The sequence below is a fragment of the Schistocerca cancellata genome, chromosome 2 (genome assembly GCF_023864275.1).
Source record: "Schistocerca cancellata isolate TAMUIC-IGC-003103 chromosome 2, iqSchCanc2.1, whole genome shotgun sequence".
Lineage (NCBI taxonomy): Eukaryota > Metazoa > Arthropoda > Insecta > Orthoptera > Acrididae > Schistocerca > Schistocerca cancellata.
The window spans coordinates 518,241,208-518,264,785 of NC_064627.1; the positions used below are offsets into that span (position 1 = coordinate 518,241,208).

At 37.9% G+C, this 23,578-nt stretch overlaps 1 protein-coding gene across 2 annotated transcripts in view; it reads left to right on the top strand.

Annotated features, from left to right (window-relative positions):
• LOC126162069 (nucleoprotein TPR-like) overlaps nucleotides 1-23,578 on the top strand; it is a 280,494-nt gene that overhangs the window by 162,409 nt on the left and 94,507 nt on the right. For both annotated transcript variants that reach the window (XM_049918330.1, XM_049918331.1), the window contains exons 23-25: nucleotides 5,490-5,632; nucleotides 12,781-12,897; nucleotides 15,394-15,530. In XM_049918330.1, coding sequence (XP_049774287.1) covers nucleotides 5,490-5,632; nucleotides 12,781-12,897; nucleotides 15,394-15,530 — 397 coding nt within the window. The remainder of the gene's footprint in view (nucleotides 1-5,489; nucleotides 5,633-12,780; nucleotides 12,898-15,393; nucleotides 15,531-23,578) is intronic.

The following is a 23,578-nucleotide window of genomic DNA, read 5'->3' on the forward strand; positions in this document are numbered from 1 at the left end:
ACAGAATGTTCTGAATTATGAGCTCAGTGGTTCATTTTATATTGTGACTCTTTTTTTTTTCACAGTAATTGTTGTTCCCTGTCACAGAATGTTCTGAATTATGAGCTCAGTGGTTCATTTTATATTGTGACTCTTTTTTTTTCACAGGCATATTTTTATCTAAGTTTACATTGATACAGAATTTTTGTTCATGAAAGATGCGGTTGTCATTGCAACTATTGTCCTGTCAGTGTATGTGACCCTCCTTAGGAGGGCAGGACAATGATGGCGAATGAAAAGCCAGAGATTGTTGGGTTCAAATATGGCTAATAAGAAGGGACACAAGAGGTGAGGCCCAGAGATTGTAGGAATATCCAAATTTTCTGAGAATGTATGTGGTTTGCTTTAACAAGCTATTTTTGAAGATAGACAAAGGAATTCACTTAAATTTCACAGTAATGTGAGAAGCAGTTCCCCCATAGTTCGAAGTAAGAATTAAACCATTTGATTACACTTTTGGTGAGTGAGGTACCTTATTGTTGTACAGTAAGTCTTGAGGATCAAAAAGACACCTTTCCTCACTATACACCTGGATTAGAACATTCAAGCCTTGTTTTTAGAAAATGAAGCAATCACTACAAAGAATGATTTTCACAACATCAATAAATAAAAAAATGTAGTCAATTGGCAGTAATCATTACATTTGTTCAAGTACTGCATTTATGAAAATTCACTCAAAATTATGCCAAATCTGTAATATGAAAGTCTTAAGTCAACTACTATCAACAGGTATCAACAATAACAGTAGAAGAGGAACAAACAGAAAACACTCTGAGTACCCCCTTTCAACACATACATGTGTTACTGCTGTCTACTGTGCATGCACAGAAACATGGAAATTCAGGACTGCTGTCCATTTCCATGCATCAGTAATATCTCTGCAGATATTCTTCAGCCACCTTTGTACATGTTTCTTCATGAAAGGATGCTCCTAGAACCTCCCACCCTCATCCCACCGATGCCCTCTCTGACACTCCCCTCCTCTCCACTCCATGACAGTTCCCACACCTCCCCTCCCCTCCCTTCCCTTCCATGACACTCCGCCTTCCTTCTGTCCCCTCCCTTCCTCTACACATTCCTCTTCTTCCCTCCTAACCCAAACACCACACTCCTCGCCCCTACACTCCCATCAGCTCTCCATCTTTGCCTCCCTTTAGCTTACTCCATCCCTCTGCCCACACTCCATCCCTCCCTCTGGCCACACTCCATCCATCCATTCATTCATCCATCCCTCCCTCTGGCCACACTCCATCCATCCCTCTCTCTGGCCACACTCCATCCATCCATCCATCCCTCTCTCTGGCCACACTCCATTCATCCATCCATCCCTCTCTCTGGCCACACTCCATCCATCCATCCATCCACCCACCCTCTCTCTGGCCACACTCCATCCGTCCATCCATCCATCCATCCATCCCTCCCTCTGGCCACGCCCCCCCTCCCTGTCTCGTACTCTAAGGTCTTCCCTCCTTTCCTCCCTCCCTCATGTGGTCTCTCAGAAGGGGAAGGCCTCAGATACGGCCAACTGATTCGGCTCAGATTTGGCAAGTTGCTTGTGTACAACATGAAACGAAGGACTCTAAGATATTTTGGCTCAACATCCCCTTGTTTTTGTGAAAAATCACCCCTAAAGTAGTGGACTAAAAATTGGTGGGATCGATAGATAATTGTAAAAAGAGCATCTTTTATTCATCTGGTATGGGGTCCGTAAACACATACTTTTCCAAATATCAAGGAAAGAAAGTCTTACAACTGCCACTCATGTATCCACGTGGTAAACACTTGAGAGCACCGGTAGCGCAACGGCCAAAGTAACTGGCTGGGAAGTGGGGAACTTGGGTTCGAATCCCTAAGAAACTGTACGGTTTTCATTTTTTTAAACTGTAGTTTTTCGTATCGGAGTTTGTAGGAGTAGGAGGTTTAATAAGGTACTCAACTCAACACAGAATAATAATAGTAATAAGGTAGTCAAGCTAATTTCCCGACCAACTTGAATTAGTAAAGAATTAAATGTTTAAGCTTTGTTACATGAAAACAACTCTGAGTAAGAGTGCTATGAATTTGTCACATGGGACCACAGATAGCCAACTGTGCGACGCTTATTTACAGTGAGACACGTGACAGAATGCACGAGGGGAGAGTTGTGTTGTCCCGTTTGCCTCTTTGTGATATCATAGTTGTAAACATCGAAGAGTTTGGGTGTCCACCACGAACCTTATATAAGTCAGTCGGAAAGAGTTGTTTTCCGTCTTTAGGCTGCTGCAAATGTCAAGAACACATGTAATGATTTTTCATCATTAATCCTCTGAATAAAATATGTTTTTTGAAAGAATACAGTCATCTTTGGAAAGTAACATATGACTTGTAGTGTATGTAGTTTGTAGTAATTGTCTCTTTTGTTTATGCTGTAGTACCTAGTCATTGTGTGTTGTCATATGTTTCAGTTGCATAATCTGAATAATGGGGGGCGTATGCCCTTTGGCCAGCACTGAAATGTATAGTTGAGAGCCTGTCACAGCCGACGGAAAGTGGGAAGCTATGGATGCTGTGTTTTGGTTTGTAAAAGTGTTAAAAGACAGATGTTTTATCAATGCACTATCAGAAACAGGCAGTTCTGTTTCTCATCAAGTGATTTTTGGAGCTGACGAACGAAATGACTTTTGTTGATACTGAAAGAACTGTACCATTAAGGCGAAGCATAAGGTGATTTAGTGGAAGATATCATGACTACTGAATCGCAACATGCTCATAACACTTTGGAAATGTCCACGTTGCAGGCAAACTGTGCTTCATGTGTTCCTGATGAGTATTACGAACCGGTTACTAAATACTGAACTACGGTGCTATACCCCTTGAAGTAAAAGTAAAGGTGGTAGCACTAGCTGGGAATCATCCAAACTGCAACCTACAAACATTGCAGAAGAATGGAGCAACAACAGCTCTGAAAAGGAAGAAGAACCTAAAACTGTGGGAAAATGATATCGTTAAAGGAGGGACAAGATATGACAAATACCAGGCGATAAATAAGTAGACATACAACCAATTTTTTGAATCTCATTGTCATAACGAGAATGTAGCAATGAGAATACTCCAGGAGTGGGCTGCAGGTGCAACGCTTCAATATACAACCAACAAGGATTTTACATTTGCTGCATCATTATCTTGGGCAAGGAATTTCAAATCGGAATATGAAATTTTTCAATGCCACGTCACTAACTACGTCTCCCACAAGGAGGTATAAAATATAGGAGATATACAGAAAGTGGCAGCTCTTTTCAGCAAGCAAACACCATCAATTATGACGGTTTTAATCATGATTACGTGATCAACACAGATCAAACAGGATGCGAGCATCGGGTGAACATTCAATGCACGTTATCGCATAAGGGAGAAAAACGAACCCTTGTTACAGTTGGTTGTAAAAAAAAAAAAAACTAACACGCTCGTACATGGCACATTATGGTATCACAGCCTCTGGAACAGAGTTACCTTAGGTTTTCCTGTGTTTACAAGAAATGTGTATTACATTTGATCCTCGTGTTATACAATATGTCAATTGCTTAACAGACTCATTGAAAAATGTTTACATTACTAGCTCCAAACCCGGAAAATTGACAAATGCAATTTAGAGAACATTTCTTGATAATGTTTTAAAACCATACGTCGCTGATAACAAGTTTTGTCTAATATTGGATTCCTGGGGTGGACAAACTAATTCTCTAATGTATGACACTATGTTTATAGATGACGAGGGTCAACCGACTTGCATGGTAAAAGTGATACCACCAAACTGCCCACCTGTGAGGCAGTTGTGCCATGTTTATTTCTATTGCCAGGTTAAAAACTTTGTTTCGAGGCTTCAGAATTGCAGTGTTCTTCTCAAAACCCAGCGTTAATTGCACAACAGCACAGATGCAATAACTATTCACAGCATAATTCATAACCAACTTTCAGCACCAACTTTTCAGGCAATGATATCGTATGCGTGATACACATCAAAATTAATTCCCGAAAAAGACATATTTTTAAATGTAATCCAAGTTTATTTTCCGCTGACTCTTCCGAAGGAACAGTGTAGCTGTCGAAAGACAGCATTCATTAGATGTTCTTGGTGCCACAGAAGTTTATATGACAAGTACCATCCATCTAGTTGTTCGAAGAAAAGTGAGGACATGTAACAGTGACTGGAAGAACCATTGTAAAGTTACCAGGAGTAACATTTTAGTTGTTTACTATCCCAAGAGGTTTGAGAAATTTATTTGCGTATCTTTTTGTCATTCCTTATTGATTTATTTACCTTATTAACCCTCCTATTCCTATCAATTGAGATATGGAAAAAATGCAAATGAGAAACATAACATCTGTTGGGTTACCTCTAGATTCGAACCCGGGTTCTCCACTTCCCTGCAAGTTCCCTTAGCCGTTGCGCTATCAGCGCTCTCGACCGAAAGCGCTTACCATGTGGGTGCAAAAGCGGCAGTTGTAAAAGTTTCTTTTCTTGATTTCTGGGAAAGTATGATTTGTAGACCACATATCTGATGATGAAAAGTGCTCTATTTACAATTATCTATCGATCCTGCCAATTTTAAGTCAATTTGCTCGTCATAACCTTTAGGGGTGATTTTCTCAAAAAGGGGAGGGTGTTGAGCCAAAATGTCTTAATCCTTCGTTTTAGGTTGTACACAAGCGACCTGCCAAATTTGAACCGAATCGGTAGGCAGTGTCTGAAGGTCTTCCCCTTGTCAGTCCTTCCCACCTTATCTCCCTTGTCCCTACTGCTCCTCCCTCCCTCCCTCCCTCCCTCCTCCTATCTTTTCTTCTCTCCATCTCCTCTTCTGCCCTCCATCACCATCCTCTCTCCCCCCTCCCTTTCCTCCTCAATCTCCTTACCCGCCCTCAAACACTCCCAACAATACAATACCCACTCCTTCAGAAACTTGATGAAACACTGTAACACAGGCATGAAAATTGCTATACCTGCTTGTTAGAGTTTATCTACTATTTATGGTTCACATTTCATAAAAAGGTTACTGGTTATGGCATTCTCAATAGTTAATTTGTTTCCGAGCCATAGAATCATGTTACTTGTCAAATTTACTTAAGGAAGGATCTATTGTCAACCTTCTGTAATACCATGAGAAACAAAATTGATAATTCCTGCTGAATATTTGAGTTACAATAATGTTCACCATGAAGAACAGTTTCAGGTGAGGTTCTAAAATGTGTGTCCTTTTGTTTATTCACATTAAAAAGTACTAAACAGTGAATAATAAATTACAGAATATATGCAACTAAGAGGGGAATATTTCTTTTTTCAAAGCCTTGGAGTTGTTCAGTGATCATTTTTGTTTTTGTCCCATTGTCCTTTCTATGTAGTTGTTGCTGCTGTTCATGGAGATCTATTGGAGCAGGAGGTTTACTATATTTTAATTTACTCTTCCTTTTTACAGAAGAAGACAGTGCCCGTCTAATATCTTTGACGTCACAGTACGAGGGGCGGATAGTGCGCTTAGAGAAAGAAAATGCTGAGCTAAGAGCAGAGAAACAGAGAGAGACTGAGAGGCTTCAGCATATACAAAGACAGCTTGAGAAGGTAGGTAGCGGGCAGTAGATTTTTTACTGAAAACTTCATATTCAACTTAATGTTGTGGATATATGCACCAACTTGTGCTTAGGCTGTCATTTATACTGTTCTCTTTCAGTTCTAAATCAATGCCATTAAAAAAAAGTTATGGATTAAGACTGGAATAATTTGATGATTTCTAATTTGAGATTCAGAAGGGGGCGGTGGAGGGGGAGGAGGATGTGTGGTGAAACAGTTATTGGAAGACTACAAAAGAATTGTTGAAAAATGGATCCTGGATTAGTGAACGGTTTTATTATTAGCTCTACTAATTTGGTTTTCATTTCTTTTATTGTATTTAGTGTCATCTTCCGTTTCCACTGTGTTCAACTGTTACAAAAATTTTTTTATAACCCCAAAACTTTGGTCAGAAACATAGCAGCATCCTAATAAATGTTCACAGAAATAGGACTGTTCACTACACTGTCAAAGCTTTGAAGCTCCTCTGCCAGTAAAAATTCTAGAGATGATAGAGCACTCATTGCGTTTTAGCAATAAAATAGTTTCAAACATGGTTTTTCTGTATGGCTTTATTTTTGCAGTATCTTTCAATGTGTGGTTCTTGAAGCAAATTACTGTCTCATTGTAGTTAGATCAGAATAAGATTGCCTCTTGGCTCAAAGGCAAATGAGCAGAGCTGTCATTACCTCTAAATATCAGAATGTGTGTTTGTGAGGACCATGTGACTTTAACAATTTAGAAAATTTTGATTATTTTGTACCATTTTCATATGCTTGTATTTGCATTTTGTCATTAATTTATACCTTGGTTTCATGTTTCACTTTACGATTTTTCAAAATAATATAAATGCCTGATGTTTTTTTTCCAACAATATCGTCACTTTGATGGATTACTTACCTCTAATTCTTGTTTTTGCTATCTTTCATTCTTGAATCTTCATAGTATTCTTTCTGTTGGTTTCTGTGTTGAGCTTTGGAAGAAGAGATGTTTCGTCTACAAACAAATTCCTATATATTGCCCTGCAATCACACTTTTTGCTTGGTCAAAATGGCAGGACCATTGTGTTTACACTCGAAAAACAGGGAGGGGAGATAGCGGAAGCGTATACTACAGTGTTCATACAAGTAGAGCACTGTCGCAGGCTACATATGTCAAATCAACACACTGATTCAGACTTGATGTCTCAGATTTCCATGATTTTTGGTATGCAATGATACATCATAGGCTTATGAATAAATACCTAATTTCAGTTATGTAGCACAATTATTTTTGAAGTTATTAATTTTTAAAGATTTAAATTATTATGAAGAAATTTCATGTTCTGGCACCTTTGGTTGCCTATAGGCTGGCAACTAGTGATGATATACACCTGAGAGTGGTCTTATTTTAAAGCTGTTAAATGGGGCTTTAATATGATATGCCCCAAGATAGGGGTTACAATTTTAAAAAAATTGAAAAATTAAAATTATATTTTAAAATTTAAATTTCTCAAAAAGCGGCAATTTCAAAAATTCCAAAAAATTATCAAATATAGTTTGTAATGTCTTAATACATATAGCAAAATTCTGTCATGGGATTTCAATGGGATCAGGAGATACAGAACTTCAGAAATACACGTTTCGTGAAAAATACCGGAATTAGTATCATTTAAGAAAATTTTGAATAGTTCATTGAATGAAACGAGCAACACATTACAATGAAACAAGCAGTAGCTATTACTTTTAAATTTTTTAATGGAGAAAGTAAGTGTAACATTAAAAATCCAATATTATGAGTAAAGTTAGGTGTTAACAAATTAATTCATCGAGACTTCAGTCGTTGGAAGACATCCACAAATTTGTTCACTTCACTGTCTGGTAAACTGTATGTTCGGCCAGTCTGTGTGATGGGTTCACTTTGCATAACACATCTGCAAAAGGGTGATGGGCCTGAAGGATGGAGGAATGTAACTTGCACTTCACTGCAATCTTCATCTTTATCCAGAACATAACTCAACCACCAAGTGTCACCATAGATTGATGTTACATACCCACTAATATCTGCAAATAATATCTGCTGTATGTCCTTTACAACAGGAACTATGCTTGAAACAACTTCAGAAGAAAATAATTTCACATTTACTTTGGTTGCACATTTAAGAGGTACTAAGGCATGAAATTTCCGGGTGCCTGATATAGTTACAGCGGTACTGTACCGGCTGGCCAGTTGTTCTTCAGTTTTAATGTATTCTTCAGGGGTCACAAATACAAAGTCTATGTTAGATATATTCTGATGTAACCATTCAAAAAGTTGCCTTGCATCCATAATTTGGTCCTTATATGGTGTTTGTAGGCTTGCTCTGACTGCTAGTCTTTTTACTGTGGCCCCCAGCCCATCGCATGGTCCTTTGCCATGTGCTGTTGCTGAAAAATGCCATTAAGCCACAGCTCCAAAATCTTGCTTGTGATTACACAAGTTAATAAAGTTTTTTTTATTTTTGTATTGGGCCGCAGAGCTGTCGGTAAAATAGAAGAATTTTTTGGGAGATCTTTGAAACTTGCATTTCAGATATTCCATCAACTTGGTCTGGAACAGGTAGACAGCCGTAGTGTTGTGGTTGAGGCAGTCTGATATTATTACAAAATTTAAATGTTTGACTTCTTTCTCTTTAAAATACACCACAAAAGGGTGAATGGTTGACTGACTATTTGGTTGCTGTCAGGCATAAGAGTTTAAAATACACCACAAAAGGGTGAATGGTTGCCTGACTATTTGACCAATGATATGATTGTGCCTCATGTTGCAAAATGATCGAATAATTCTCAGAAAAGTCACAAATGACAGCCACTTCATATTCCATAAGATTTTCCTTGGTATGTCTCAGAAATGAATTTTTTCCTTTGCTGTCAAGTTATGATGAAATAGGACAGGGAAGTTTTTCACAAAATACATCAACAAATTCAGTTACCGGTTTTTGAATTATTTCCGAGTTACATCGATCCACAGAGATCCACTGTCTGTATGTCATGTCTCAGTTGCATTGTTTTCATATGCTTTATCCATAAGTTCTCTAATCTTTTTGGTACCTGGACATGAAACACAATTTGAAAAGAAGCAGTCAGTTGGTGGTCTGTAAACCATCATTTGCAGGCAGTCCTTGTATGTTTTAATTTTGCCATCCATCATTGAACTCATTCTTGCATTTTCAAACATAAGCTTCACATTCTGATGAGTGGTGCACACACAGACTGAGTGTTCCACTCTGGCCTGCTAGCACACAATTTTTAGGCCTAAGTTCTGCAAACTTAGAAAATCCCACTTTTACAGTTGGGAATTTTTCTTTGAAAACTATACACACTTCTTTTAAATTATTAAGCATCAACCTTTTTGAAACATGTTCTTTACCACTTGTGCTGTCGTCTTTCACTGATATAAAGTCCTTCATCCCTGGCATACTCATTTCATCACTTGTAAAAAAATTCTTTAACAATATGAATTGTACGATTTGACAGACTTTTTCTTGGTTTCAGATCAGGACCAGACAAGGCCCCCCCTCCCCCCCCCCCTTTTTTTTTTCTTCCAGCATTACTTTCCTCTCACTCCAGCTGTCAGGCATAAGAGTCAGCAGTTGAAGCTTCTTCTTCCTACTAGTGAAGCTGTTCTTTACCTTCTTTACACATGTTAAGAACTCATCTTGTGAATCGTCACACTCATCATTGCTAGATGCATTCACTAGCAGTTTTCTCATGACAGCCACATTGATTCTGTTGGCCTTCTTAGTAGAGTAAATTTTGGATTGCATCCTCTTTTGTCTACAAGCGACTCTCCCATCTCTAAAAGAGAGCTGTTAAGAGAACTCACAACATCACATTCATTTAAAAATGGTATATCAATAGCTTCTTCAATTTCAGTATCAGACTGGCTTTCTTCATGTATGTTACTACTTCCGCTGGAAATTTCTCTTTGTTTTTCATTTTTCAACTTTGTCAACTGCTTCCTACAACTGTCACAGACCTTGGATAACTCAGGTGTACCTGAAATCAAGTCACACATCCATGAAGTAACATGTCTCATACCTTTTCTTGCATGGGAGTGATTGGGGTTATTAAAAGGATTAAAGCAATCCATTTTTACTATCTTGTCAGTGGTATCCATCATGCAAGGAAAAAACAGTGAGAAATTAACAAGGAAAAGTGCAGTGGCCAAGAAATGGGCTGTGTTCTAGACATACAATATCACAGGAAACATCAAATGAACTTCATACGAGCAACTTTGATGCTACACTGGCTATAAATGAGTAGTCTTGTCTGTGTGACCAATCAGCTTCCACCTTGTGGAAGGGGATCTCCCATGAGGGAAATCCCCCTTTTTATCTGTGTAAAAGGGGATTTCCCTCTATTTATAGGTCAATCAGCTTCAGTTTTCTTTTAAAGAGAGGTTTCCAAACATGGCACACTAAAAAAAAAGTAATCATTGCATTTTATTAATTTAATAGTGTCCAGCACACTGCATAGCAAAATTGCTAATTCAAAACTAAATTTTTACAAATTTTGTACATTATTTGCAAAACGTGTGTTTCTGAAGCCTTGTCTCTCCTGATCCCATTGAGGTCCCATGACATAATTTTGCTATATATATTGAGACATTACAAACTATATTTGATAATTTTTTGGAATTTTTAAAATTGCCACTTTTTGAGAAACTTAAATTTTCGATTTTTTAAAATTGTAATGCCCATCTTGCGGCATATCATGTTAAAGCCCCATTCAACAGCTTTAAAATGAGACCACTCCCAGGTTTATATCATCACCAGTTGCCAGCCTGTGGGCATCTAAAGGTGCCAAAATATGATTTTTTTTTCAAAAAAATTTAAATCTTTAACAATTAATAACTTAAAAAATAATTGTGCTGTATAACTGAAATTTGGTATTTTTACGTAAGTTTATGATTTATTGCTGCATACCAAAAATAATGAAAATCTGAGAGATAAATTCTGAAGATTTCCCAAAATTGTGTTGATTTGACATGGAATGACCCATTCTGGCCATGGTTTTTATTTGCAACTTTCTAGACCAGTTCTATAGGATTTACATCTAGATGGTATGACAACAGTGGAAAGGAAACCATTTTCTTGCGAAATTTTGTCAGTAGAATAAAGAGAAGCAGCTTGGTGCTGCTTAATTAATGCCAAAATATTGGCTTTCTTTTCTTGCCTGTACATACTTTCAATTCTTTTCTGTCCATTTCCACATGGTAGTCCAAAGTTTTCATGTTACATTCGCAGAGGAGGTATGATGGAAATGAAACTCTGCATTTATAACAATGAAAGGTTGCTTGGCACAGTTTTAAACTGTCACTTGGCGTTATTTACTACAAATATAGTGTGTATGAACCCACAGTTTGTCTAAATAAACCACTGGCCACTTTAGAAATTCAATTGCTTTATTTTTACATAAAAAAATCTTAGGTAATATGTTCTCCTTGCAAGTATGTTCTCCCATCCACATGAAATGACTCGTTCATTCCAGCACCTTACAAAATCAAATGCTACAGATGGAACAATTTTTCTGAGTTTCCTTGCCAGCCTGGAAGTCCAGTTCTCTGCATCAAAAATCAGTGAAGTTTTGGCAAATATGATACTTCCTTGTGGTGTTCATAGTGTCACAAAAATTTGTCTAATAACACATTTTTGTATATTATCAGTGAAATATTTGTTGTGAGCATTTTACTTATTCTGGTTTGGAACAGATGCTTGAATCCTGCTGCACACTGCAACATGTATTTCCTGCCGTAATTTGACTTAACTTTAGCTTGTAGACATTTCCTTGTACAGTCCATCTCCTTCTCTGTTGGCACTATCATACCTTTTGCATTCTCATTATCAGGAAAAAAAAAATCCTTTGATACTGTTTGTAAACAAATAATGGAAGGCATAAGGATACCAACACATTGCATAGTTAAGACCTTTAGCAGTTGACATGCAAGGCCTGGACAATCTGTGTTCTGGTTAGCTGTGGAGGAGGACACTGACTGAAAGCTCAGGAGTGATTTCAATCTTGTTCATGCGCTTATTGACTGCCCATCATTTCAGTTGTATGTTGAGCCATTACTTTTTACTCCTTCTGTTATTTGTGTTCTATCCAGAACTTTGCAGTATCATGTTTACCAGTTTTTGTTATGTTTGTTTTTTACAGTAATATTTTCTTGCAGCCTTTGAGCTGCTGATTTAACCCTTTGAGTACCAGTAATTTTTGCATGAAACCACCACACCACTTTACCAGTTTTTTTTATTTTTATTTTTTATTTTTTAAAAGTACCAGTGTCCTTTACGTGAAACCACTGATGCAGTGCAAGACAGAGACATCTAGTGGTACACTGAGGTATACCTATGAATGTAGTTCATTTTAGCAGTCACTTACAGTGTTCAGAGCAACAGTCAGCACAGAGATGGTGGTACTTGACTGTAGCAGACTGTATTGAGGAGATAATTGAAAGTGAAAGAAAGCATATCTAAAGGTATTCCACATAAATTTGAGTTCTAATGGCCTCCATTTAGGCAAGACTTTAACAACTGCCAGAAAAGTACAAGCAGATAAAAATTCTTTTAAGTACCAAAACATCTGCAGATAACGCCATATTTATTTGTGACATTAATAAATACAGATAAGTGGGTATTAATTGAGAGATATTAACAGACTCGGTGATTTCTTTTCTGTAAACTAATTAGTTTGTTTTCCTGTGACACTGTAAATCCAGTGTGAACTAATATTCCACCTTCTGCAGTAGGCTTTGCTTAATGTTTTTATGTACTATATTTGATATTTGATTTAATTTTGTGTACATGGTTCCAGTAAATACGTTCTTAGACATGCAGCATTGCAACTTCTGAATAAACATTACCAGTAACTATCGAGATGTCTCTCACATTTTTGAGAAATCCCATGTATTTGTTATTTTTTCACAGTATTCTGAACGCAAGTAAAATTTCAAGTTCTGTTTCATTCATTAGCCAGATCTCTGGTGCACAAAACCCTCCTTAAAATGGAGTCAGACATTGTAACAGTATTAGCCATCCAATTGTAATGTAAGAATCAATATTGATTTTAATATATACTAACTTTTGAATGATATTACACTTGGTGATGTGGTAGTTAGTTTTCTTCTGTTTGTATGTATAGTTGCAAGGCTCCAAACCATCAACAAGCTCTGGCTCAACAGAAAAAGGTACCTCAGAACCACCTACTGCCAATATTAAGCCCATGGCAGGACCATCATCATCGCCTAAAGCACAACAGGCAAGTCTGTTCACAAATTTATGAATTGTTATTGTGTTTCATTTTTGTAGTGTGTCATTGTCGGAATGGGTAATTTTGAAATGGAATAATCTTGCTCCTTATTTCAATTTGACTTCTAAAGTGGCAGTTATATTTTCATTGTGTCCTTAAATTACTGAAATTTTGTGAATGCAGATGTAAGGACCCCACCATCCCAGTGTTCTTTCTTGTGTTCCATAAAAATTATGGAACTTCTAGCAGAGTTATTTATTAAGTTAACTTCGTTCCCTACCTTTCCCAAGTTTGAGTTTATACCCCACTTTTACTGTATTTGTTGATGGGACGTTAAACCCCAATCTTCCTTCCTTCGAAACAGTTGAGCAATCCAGCCACAACTCACTGTTTGCCATGACAACTTCAGTTCTGCCAGTATTCCTCACTCCCCCCCCCCCCCCCCCCCCCCCCCACTCCCCTCCTCCCCGCAGACTTATTAGTAGTCTTCCTGCTTACTTTGCTGGACTGCTACCAGTCCTGTGAGAAAAGGTATGATAAAGAAAGGCTTTGTCAGAATAACACACAATTTTAATGTCAGGAAGTTTCAGACCTGCACTATTCCATATGCTAAAATTTTTAAGTTTAAATGTGAAAGAGCTATTGACACTTAAAGGAAGGAATGAACGAAGAATACTTTGAATGTAAATAGTGTGTGTGTGTGTGTGTGTGGGGGGGGGGGGGGGGGGGAGGATGCAGGTGTGGCATTTGGAGGTTCCGGGCACTCAGTGGCAGGGTTATCAGTGCCCTCCCACGCATTAAAACAAATGAATGTGTCTAAAACCTCAAAAATTGTTCCACACTCACGCATCCTTAAATAACCACATAATCTCTCTCTTACACATGCACAAAAACAATGGAGAAAAAGTAAAAGTAACTGTCCATGAGATTAAAACAAATAAAATGAGAAAGGAGCTGAAAGGAAGGCGTAGACACATATCACTGTCTCACTACTTACAAAAATATCTGTGAGCCAGTCACCCTTTTAACACATTAAAACCATCTCCTTAAAATCTTGGGAATGATGTTGGTCAGCTCACAAAATTTAAAAATCGAACCACTTGTGTTTGAACAGTACTTAAAATAAAGGGCAGATCTGTTGTGGTAAATCCACTGGGGCCTGCTGGCCAGAAAATAAAAAAACACAGTCCAACAAAATGTGGTGCATCTGATCTGTACACCACAAGCTCCAAATATTGGAGGGTCCTCTCACCGAAGTAAGAAGCCATGTGTCATAAGGCTGTAGCGTATGTGAAGACAAGTAAGAAGGACTCTGTCCTGTCGACATAGCTGGAAGGAGGTATGCCACAGCCGCATTTTGGGCTTTAGTAGATAGAGCCTATTGTCTGTCACTTCCAGCCACACGTCTTGCCAGTATGTCTTTGTACCTCAATAGCGAGGTAATAGCATGCATAGGGGTGACACACTGAAATAACTGAGGATCACAACATGCCTCTTTGGCTGGTAGATCGCCCTTTCATTTCCCACAATACCCATGTGCCCTGGTATGCGGCAAAAGACACCACCTTCCCCAGTTGTCGTAGTTGGAGGAGGGCATCCTGGATATTCTGGGTTACTTTTATCTGCTGAGTACAGACACTGGAGAGAGTGAAGGACACTTAGAGAATAGGAACAGGCAAGAAATTTAGCTCTGGAAGAACATCTCACCTGTTCCAGTGCCCCCAAGATTGCTTATAATTCTGTGTCGAAGACAGTAAAGTCTTGAGGCAGTTGGACCTTGAGGACACAACAACCCAGGAAAATGGCAGAGCAACTAATGGGGTCCACCCTGCTTTGACCCATCTGTAAAGACAGCTATCTAGTTGCAGTGCTCATATAAAATTTCAGAAAATATTACGTTAAAAGCAGTAGTAGTAGTAGTAGTAGTAGTAGTAGTAGTAGTGGAATGTCTCCTGTACTGCACTAAATCTAAAATGACACTGGGGCTCTGCAGTAACCAGGGTGTCAGCTGGTTAAAACCCTGGATTTGGGGTTGTACTTCCTACACACAGAGAGACACCAGCACACACTGCATGCAGATCGGAAATGGCATTGTAGCTTGTGGGTGGTTGAAGGAAAGCGGTTCAAGAGGTGGACTGAATCCAAATGGAATATAGTGAAGAGTGCATATCATGCTATTGTCTCCTCCCATCTGTAACCTAGCAACAAAAATCAAATGAAGTTTAGTCACATTTTTTCATGCAAACCTATGTTAATCTGTACACATTGGTGATACTAACTCGGATAAGTAAAATTCAGACCCAAGGACAGACACAAATAAACACAGAAATCTACTACTATTCCAGAATAAAGCAAGCTTGAAAATGTTCTCTTTAAGAGGTATGAATGCAAGTTGTGAAGCCTTATTTGTCTGCCTAACGGTGTGGTTTTTCTCATGAAGTATCATACTGTAGGTTTTGAGTTAAATTCTTTTTATTGTGTTATCTGTTGCTTTGCTGCTTGCAGCCCCAGCAATCTGCAGCAGTCACACCATGGACCGGTAGAAGTGAAACACCATTTGCCAGCATTCGCCCCATTTCACAGCCACGTACAGCTGCAGTTTTACCTACAGCATTTTCCAGTTCTTATAATAACCAGACAACGTAAGTACTCCAAAATAAGACATTTTGTAGTGAATTATTGTTCTATATTGACTGTTGTTAAGATGAATTTGAATTATGTTTGTAGCTGCTTTACTGTAAGTGTTTCATTTCCATTATAAAAGAAAGTTACAGTTCAGAAAACACACACTAGAAAGAGTGGAAAGGTATGATTTTTTAAATTTAAAAAAATTTTTTTTTTGGTGGAGGGGGGGGGGGTGGAAGTTATTTAATATATTAATTTTAAATTATGCAGTCTTTTGCTTTAAAAAACAGTCTTTAATAAGTACAAGCCTTAGAATTTTGAACTGCATATTTCGTTGCCATTATATATTAATGAGCTGCATATTCTAGTGGAAAGTGGAAGGAATATACATGGTGTTTCAAAATTACACTTACAAACTTCAAGGGGATGTAGAAGGTGTCTTGAGGAGCAAAATAAGGATTTCACAGAGCGAAGGTGAATAAGTGCTCGTAGCTCTTAAGATAAATGTTTTAGAGCCCATGTTTACCTGACTTTTTTTTTAGTGTTTTTCTCCATACTACCTCCTTTGAAAGATGGTTCTCCTACAGTCTTAGCAACAACAGTACTGCTGCATGTATCCCATTGTCAGAGGTATCAGAACAATTTTCACTTTTAATTGCTGACTAGTTCATTTCTGGACCTCAAATTGATGCATTTATCCTTCTCCATTGTCCCTGAATGTTAGTATCATCATCATCATCATCATCATCATCATCATCATCATCATCATCATCATCCTAGAATCACACTGCATATACATAAATGTGCAGGATTTGGCATCTATAACTTCAACGCTCTGTAGCATCATTGGATGATGTTTCCGGACGTGAGTTCGTATCATTTTGTTCCTGAAGCCATCTTCTACATCCCCTTGATGAAACCCAGAACCATTCCTATCCACCATTTTTTGCTCATAAACACATGCAACGAAAGATTGTAGGTTAGGTTTCATAGTTGGGATAGTCATAAAAATATTTTGTTTCAACAAAATTTCTGAGTCTGAACTCACTCATTTGACTGTAATTTCTTCGCAAGAAGCTGGCTTAAAATAATGGAAACTTCTTGTATCGAGTATTGTTTGACCCACTTGAAATCTAGTTTCAAGAATTGTTCTTTTAGTTTCAGTTTCTTCTTCCTGTAAAAAGAAAAAAATATATATTTTTGGGAGTAAACTTTTGCAAAAATTGTCCATTTGTTCAGTGTTTATTATCTGTTCACTTTACCTACTGCTCTGCCAAGTTTTTTTTGGTAACAGTTCTCTTGACTGTGGCCCCAATCCCATCGCACATTGTTTTACCATGACTTGTAGAAGTAATGACCAGCTTGCATTTAATTTAAAATCTATTTATCATGCTTTCGAAGTTTTTGTACTGAGCACTGCAACCATTTGTAAAATACTCAATTCGGTCAACGTCAGGAAAGTTTTGTTTTATAAAATCTATGGTTTTTTCTTGTACTGAACAAACAAATGGTACATCATGCTTTAGATCATCTGAAATTAAACTCAATGATGTTTCTTTTGTGGTGGAACCTTCATTTTAGAAAAAATCATTATTGGATGAACTGAGCAGCTCAAGTGGCCCCAGTGGTAGGATTGCACCTCATTTTGCCAGCCGCTGTGGCCGAGCGGCTCTAGGCGCTTCAGTCTGGAACCTCGCGACCGCTACAGTCGCAGGTTCGAATCCTGCCTCGGGCATGGATGTGTGTGTTGTCCTTGGTTAGTTAGGTTTAAGTAGTTCAGAGTTCTAGGGGACTGATGACCTCAGATGTTAAATCCCATAGTGCTCAGAGCCATTTGCACTTCATTTTGCAGAAAGAAGTTATAGTTTTCTGCAAAATGAGTTTTGGTGATGTAAGAGTGAGATATCAGAGACTCAATTCTTTTTGTAGTTAAATCAGTAAACTCCTTGCAAGGTAGTAGCATTGTTTGTAAAGTCATTCTGCCATCACTTGAAACCCACTGCGAAAGTTTAATGTCTTCATCTTCGTCTTCATCGTAGTCTTCTAGTATTTCTCTTAGATGTAGATGCAGTAATTCACATGTTTTCGGGCACACATCACAACGTCTTAACATACAATCTTTGTTTTGTCTATCACAAACCAATTTGTCCATCATAGTGTGTATTGATTCTTTATCATGCTGGTTCAGAGCATTTGCTAAAAGAATTCTTTTCTGTGTGTAAGTATTTTTTTATACTAACTTTGTCTTTAGCATCTGACAACATGTAAGAAAATTCATCATCTTCATAAAACAGTTGGACAGTGTCTATTGTTCCTTAGGGAAGGGTTCTGCCATGTTTGGGTTCTGTCAAAGCTAAAATACCTTCCTCATTCACAAGTGTTCTGGCTTTTCGCGCTAAATATTCTGATACATTATATTTTTCTGCTGCTTTTCTGTGAAGCCAGGACTTTGGGGTGATTCTTAATACCTGTATTTTTTTTTCTCGTTTGGTTAAGTTTGTCCTGAGTTTTTCCTTTATAGCATTCACTGAATGAATGATCAAGATCCTCAGATTTTGTCTTCAATTCATTACCTTGACTTGTACTGTCAGATTCACTTGAATTGTTGGATTCTTGTACTTTCAAAACAAATGCCAGCTTTTTTAATCTGGGTCTTTTGCCTTTTCAAACTTCTGTCTAGCATATGTTTTCTTTGATTGGGTAGATAATGACTGAAGTGGTGTCACAGCCAACCCTAAAAGAGTTTCATTCAATTTTTCTCTTTCTACTACTCTTTTTGCATTGGTTAATTCACTCTCATTTGCTTCATCACTTTCAAGTAGAGAAATATCTTCATGATCTAGAGTAGGTGTTGCCGCATTCAACAGTTTTCTACATGTACTGCACAACAGCTTTCCTGGCACTAAAATAAAGTTCTTATTTTCCGTAACATATTTTGCTTTTTCCGGAGTAATTCTCCTCAAATCTTTCTTCTTTGTTAAAGGTACAGAATGTTTCTTAAATGGATCACAACAGGATTTTTGGTTCTTTTCAAAATACTTTAAAAAATGACACAAATGGTGGGAACAAATATCACCTGTTTCACTGTACTGTTTATTAGTGTGCCAAACTAAAATTTCTACTTCTTATTTAGACAACTTTTCCGAAATTAAGTAAATGTATTTGCTTTTTGTCAGTGAAGTATTTTCACATGAAAAATGTAGTAATGAACCTACTGAACACTTCATCTTTACTTGAACTTGCTCGTATCTCCATGATAAGAAACACACACAAACAAACAAAAACAGTTTTAAAAATAAAATTATAACTGTGTTTATACAACCATTATTTAAAATGTCACTAAGCACAAAACACTAGGCAGTTAAATTTAACAGAGCCAAATGCTCACTGATAGGCTTGGAGTACAGGCAGGCTGTGGGGGAGGGAGGGTTTCATGTCTTGATGGAAGACAGCAGGCAGACTGCTGACAGGTGAATTTTGTATGTTCATATTTGCATAGTAGTACTGCCATATCTGAACTTCAACACACTTCTCATGATTCCAAAAATGTTGTATGTTTCTCGACTTTAACTTCAGCTAAATGAAACAAAATAAATAAATAAATAAATAAAATTACAACTACAGTAAAATTTCTGTCCCAATTTAAAAAAATACCAAAAAATTCGCTAATAAATTACTGTTTTAAGTACCAGATCCTCCAAGTTATAGTTTTAAAACCTTTTACTTCTACATAACCTTTACTATAACCATTTTGAATCTTGAAATAGCCGCTCTATACGTTTTGGATAGATAAAACTTGTTTTGACATGGATATAAGATAAAATTGTTACAGCTCAGAACTCCTCCAATTTTTTGCACCATTTGAAAGATAATTTTATGCTGTTTTCAAAAATATATACAGTAAAACTTCGTTAACATGAATTCGAAGGGACCGAAAAATCAGGAGTTTGTGTTAAAAAAATTCGTGTAAAGTGAAAAACACAGATTTTAATAAGTATACATGTACAGCAGTACACTATTGTGTAATACACTACACTATCAATCACATTATTGTAGACTTACAACACTATAAAGTGATTGTAAAATTACAAGTACTCACAAATTATGTTCGTAACTTTCTTGGAAAAAATTTGGTCATGGTTCACTGACGTTCATGGGAACAATAATGTTTTGTAATTTCACAACCAGTTGTAGATGTAGATCTAATGATAGTGTACATAAAACCAGCAGTGATGTCGAATGTTGAAGTGAACCATTCTAAACAGTCCAAGGCTGTAAACATCTCCTGACGGGTAGGTGAAATTGGTATGGGTATTCTCTGCCTCTTCATTTTCTTCTGATGCCCTCGTTCGTAGATTTTGGCACATCCGATTCCACAGAAGCATGTACGGCAGCATCGTCGTCTACACTAATGAATTCTTCTAAACTAATCCCAGGGTTCGCAACGTCCTGCAGAACTGTCCATTCATCAGGTGAAGTGGCATCTTCTAACTAGTGGACATCTTCAGTGTTGCTATGTCTCCAGGCTCTGTTAAAGCACTTCTCTATATGATGTGGCGATACAGAGTTTCAGGCTACTGTGATGGCTTTTATTGTGTCAAGCAGATTCCAATTTAGGGTTGCACTATTGTTTTCAGCTGCACGAATTGCAGCTCTTACAAGTCGCTTATGATAAGCTCTCTTTGTGAGACAGGTTATGCCTTGGTCCAAAGGCTGGAGGCGGCTTGTGGCGTTGGGTGAAAAAACTGAACCTTTATGTGGACAGGTTCAGATCATGAATGTTATGAGCAGTACATTTGTCCAATGTAAGAAGAACATGTCTATTTTGAGCAGCCATTCCTCTGTTGAAACAAAGAAGCCACTTGCGAAATGATGTGCCATCGATGCAAGCTTCCTCGTGGTGAGAGTAGATGCAAGGTAAAGTGTCCATATTTATGTTTTTAAAACAACGTGATTTCTCGGATTTACCGATATCTCAGGGACGAAACTTCTCAGTGCCGTCAGCATTACAGCACAGTACAACAGTCATACGTTGTTTGCTCCGTGCTCCACCGTGACACTTATCATCTTTTATCCCCAGGGTGTGATTTGGAAAAAGATTGTAGAAAAATCCAGTTTCATCCATGTTAAACACATCACACGAGGCATACTTTTCCCTCACTCAGTTGAATTCATGCAACCAGCTGTTCACACTTTCTTCATCAACTTTATTTGCTTCACCACAAATTTGTACAGATGAAATTGAACGTCTCTTTTGGAACCGATACAACCAACCAGCAGAACAACAGAAGTCTTCGATGCTCATATCTTTAGCAATATCATTTGCTTTTGACTGAATCACAGGGCCAGTTAAAGGTATTTTATGTGCACACATATGATTGAACCATTCTAGCAGTAACATCTCGATGTCTTCATACTTGGCGGTACGAAGTCATTTAGATTTGTTTCCAGAACCTGATGCCGCAGCATTAATAATTTTTTCTCGATTCTTAATAATAGTAGATGAAGTAGATTAAGGTATTCCAAACTGCTCTGCAATTGCTGTTTTCTTGGTACCACGATCCAGTTCATCTAGAATCTTAAGCTTTACCTGTACTTTTAGAGCTGTCTGTTTCCTCTTTGCCATTTTTGCGTGCTATGGTACTGGTTGTAACTGTAGTTTTTATTCAGTATTCCAACTTGATACAGCTACGACTAACAGAACACCAGTCAAATCTGGCATTGAGTACATTCCTAAATGCTGCTGTACACATTATTGAAAGTCTTACAATGTACAGTATACGCTGATTGTTGAGGTGATAATCATGGCTACCGACATATAATACGTTAAAAACGAGTCAACAGTAAGTATAAAGAGCTTTGTAGCTACATTTCCTACATTCATTTTGGAAAAAAAAAATACGCTTTAGAATACTCTAAAGTCATAAGTTTGTGTTACAGTGAAATTTAATTACGCTAGGAACTGAAACAGAGTTCGTAATTCCCCTTAACCAAAATTCGTGTTAACTGATAAAACGTACCATAAGAACTAATGTATTCCTGGTGGGACCAATATTTTTTTCGCGTTAACCATGAGTTCGTCTTATGCGAGTTCGCGCTAATGAGGTTATACTGTAGTTGTATTGGGTTGTTTGCAAAGAGATTTTAGCTATTTATAGTTTTCTACGCCTACATTACAATTTTGAAATTAACAATATTTTGAGTTTCAGTACAGTTTTTCAATATGATTGAACATTATAAATTGTAATTTTGTAGATATATTAGTTTCAGTGTTTAATTTAGAACAAAACAGTGAAAATTTCAGGGCCCTAGCTTCAAAACTAACGATTTTGCTTCAAATTCTGTAAAAGCATGCATGCTTTAGTTATGTCTTAATCACCCTCGGATATACAATTAGCCTAAAACTTTGAACAGTGATAACTCAGAAACTACTTGATAGAATTGGATGAAACTTTGGATATTTTCTTATCTTTATGCATACATTTCACATATGAACTTTGGAACAAATCCAAAAACCATGGGTTTTATGTCTGCTTTTGGCTGGATGATATGGCATGGAATGACCCCACTGTGAATATCAGAATATTGAATTCCCTAATGGTTTACAAAATGGAATGTCCCATGCATCTAGCTTCAACAGACATTACACATTTAAAGTCTTGTAATTCGTATCATGTGACCATAATCACTTTGGAATCCTTTTCACATGAATCACATGAGTATAGATGACGGCTTCCCCCCCACTCCCCTCTCACCTGCGATGTTGGGGGGGTTAGAATATACCCACAACCATTCCTTGCCTGTTGTAAGGGACAACTAATAGGAGTCCTCATATTTGGTCACTTATTTACCTTGGTATTTTTACTATTTTCTGGACTTTCTTTCTCCTACCACTGACCTTTTTTTGGCTTTTTAAATTCTGGTCCCCATTTTAGGTTTGTACCCCAAATTTCCAAATTTTATGGAAGTGAAGGCTGTTTGGGGAAGGACGCCTTACTGTGGTGCATTAACTGTCTCCTGTACACTGTTATCTTTCACACTTACCTGTAAAGTGGATGTACCATTGCACCTGAAATACAGCCCAGTGGCCAGACTGTTGTGGTGGGGTTGTCATGTACCCTCTTGGTGGTAGCCCCCTGACCGTGCAGGGATTGCACTGCCGTTGCCTGAGCTGCAGCCTCCCTGTGTCAGCCAAGTAGTAGGTACCTGTCCACTTCGGGGTATCAAGGACTCCAGGCAACAGCTACTGGTGCCAGGTGGTCTTTGCCTTGGTTGGGCGGCACCCACAGTAAGAGCCTCCAATAATTGGAGTGAGTGGTATGGGGGCAGATGATCCGCAACCAACGCATCAGACTTAATGGTGGCTGTCTCAACAGTCAAGAAGAGTGATTTTAATGCAGAGGTTTACAATCCTGGGCATTTCTGTGTTAGACTGTGCCTCAAGACGAGAGTCAGGTAAGGAGAAATAGAAGTGGACAGTTCACCAAGTTCTTGATTTGTTCCTGAACTGACAGCAAATCTTTCACTAAAATGAAGCCATTGTTTCTAATTGAAAATATTGAAGATTGGTTTGGGGAGGTTGCTGCAAAAGGGGAAAGATGAGAAATAGATGTTTGCTGATCAAAACATTGCACACCAACCATTCACGTACACTTCAGGCTGTGTTAAGATAGGAGATATGCTAGTCACCATTTCTCCTCATTACAAGATCAATAGAGTTAAAAGTGTTATCTTCCATCGGGACCTAATGCTACTAACTAATCAAGAACTGCGAACTAATCTGGCACGGCATGGAGTCCATTCTGTTTGCAGCATCCAGAGGGGATCAAAACATAAGAGAGTGGACATTGGAGCATTTATCCTAGCCTTCAAAGGCAACATTTTGCCTGACAAGGTTAGGGCTGCAGTTTGTGAGCTGTTTAGGTGCCAAAGGTTCAAACACATGTCCTCCCACTGTTCTAATGAGGCTATCTGTAGACCATGTGGTCAGGCATCCCATGAAGGCAACCATTCTGACGAACCCTCTGAGTGTGTTAACTGTCCGAAACTGCACCCTCCTCATTTG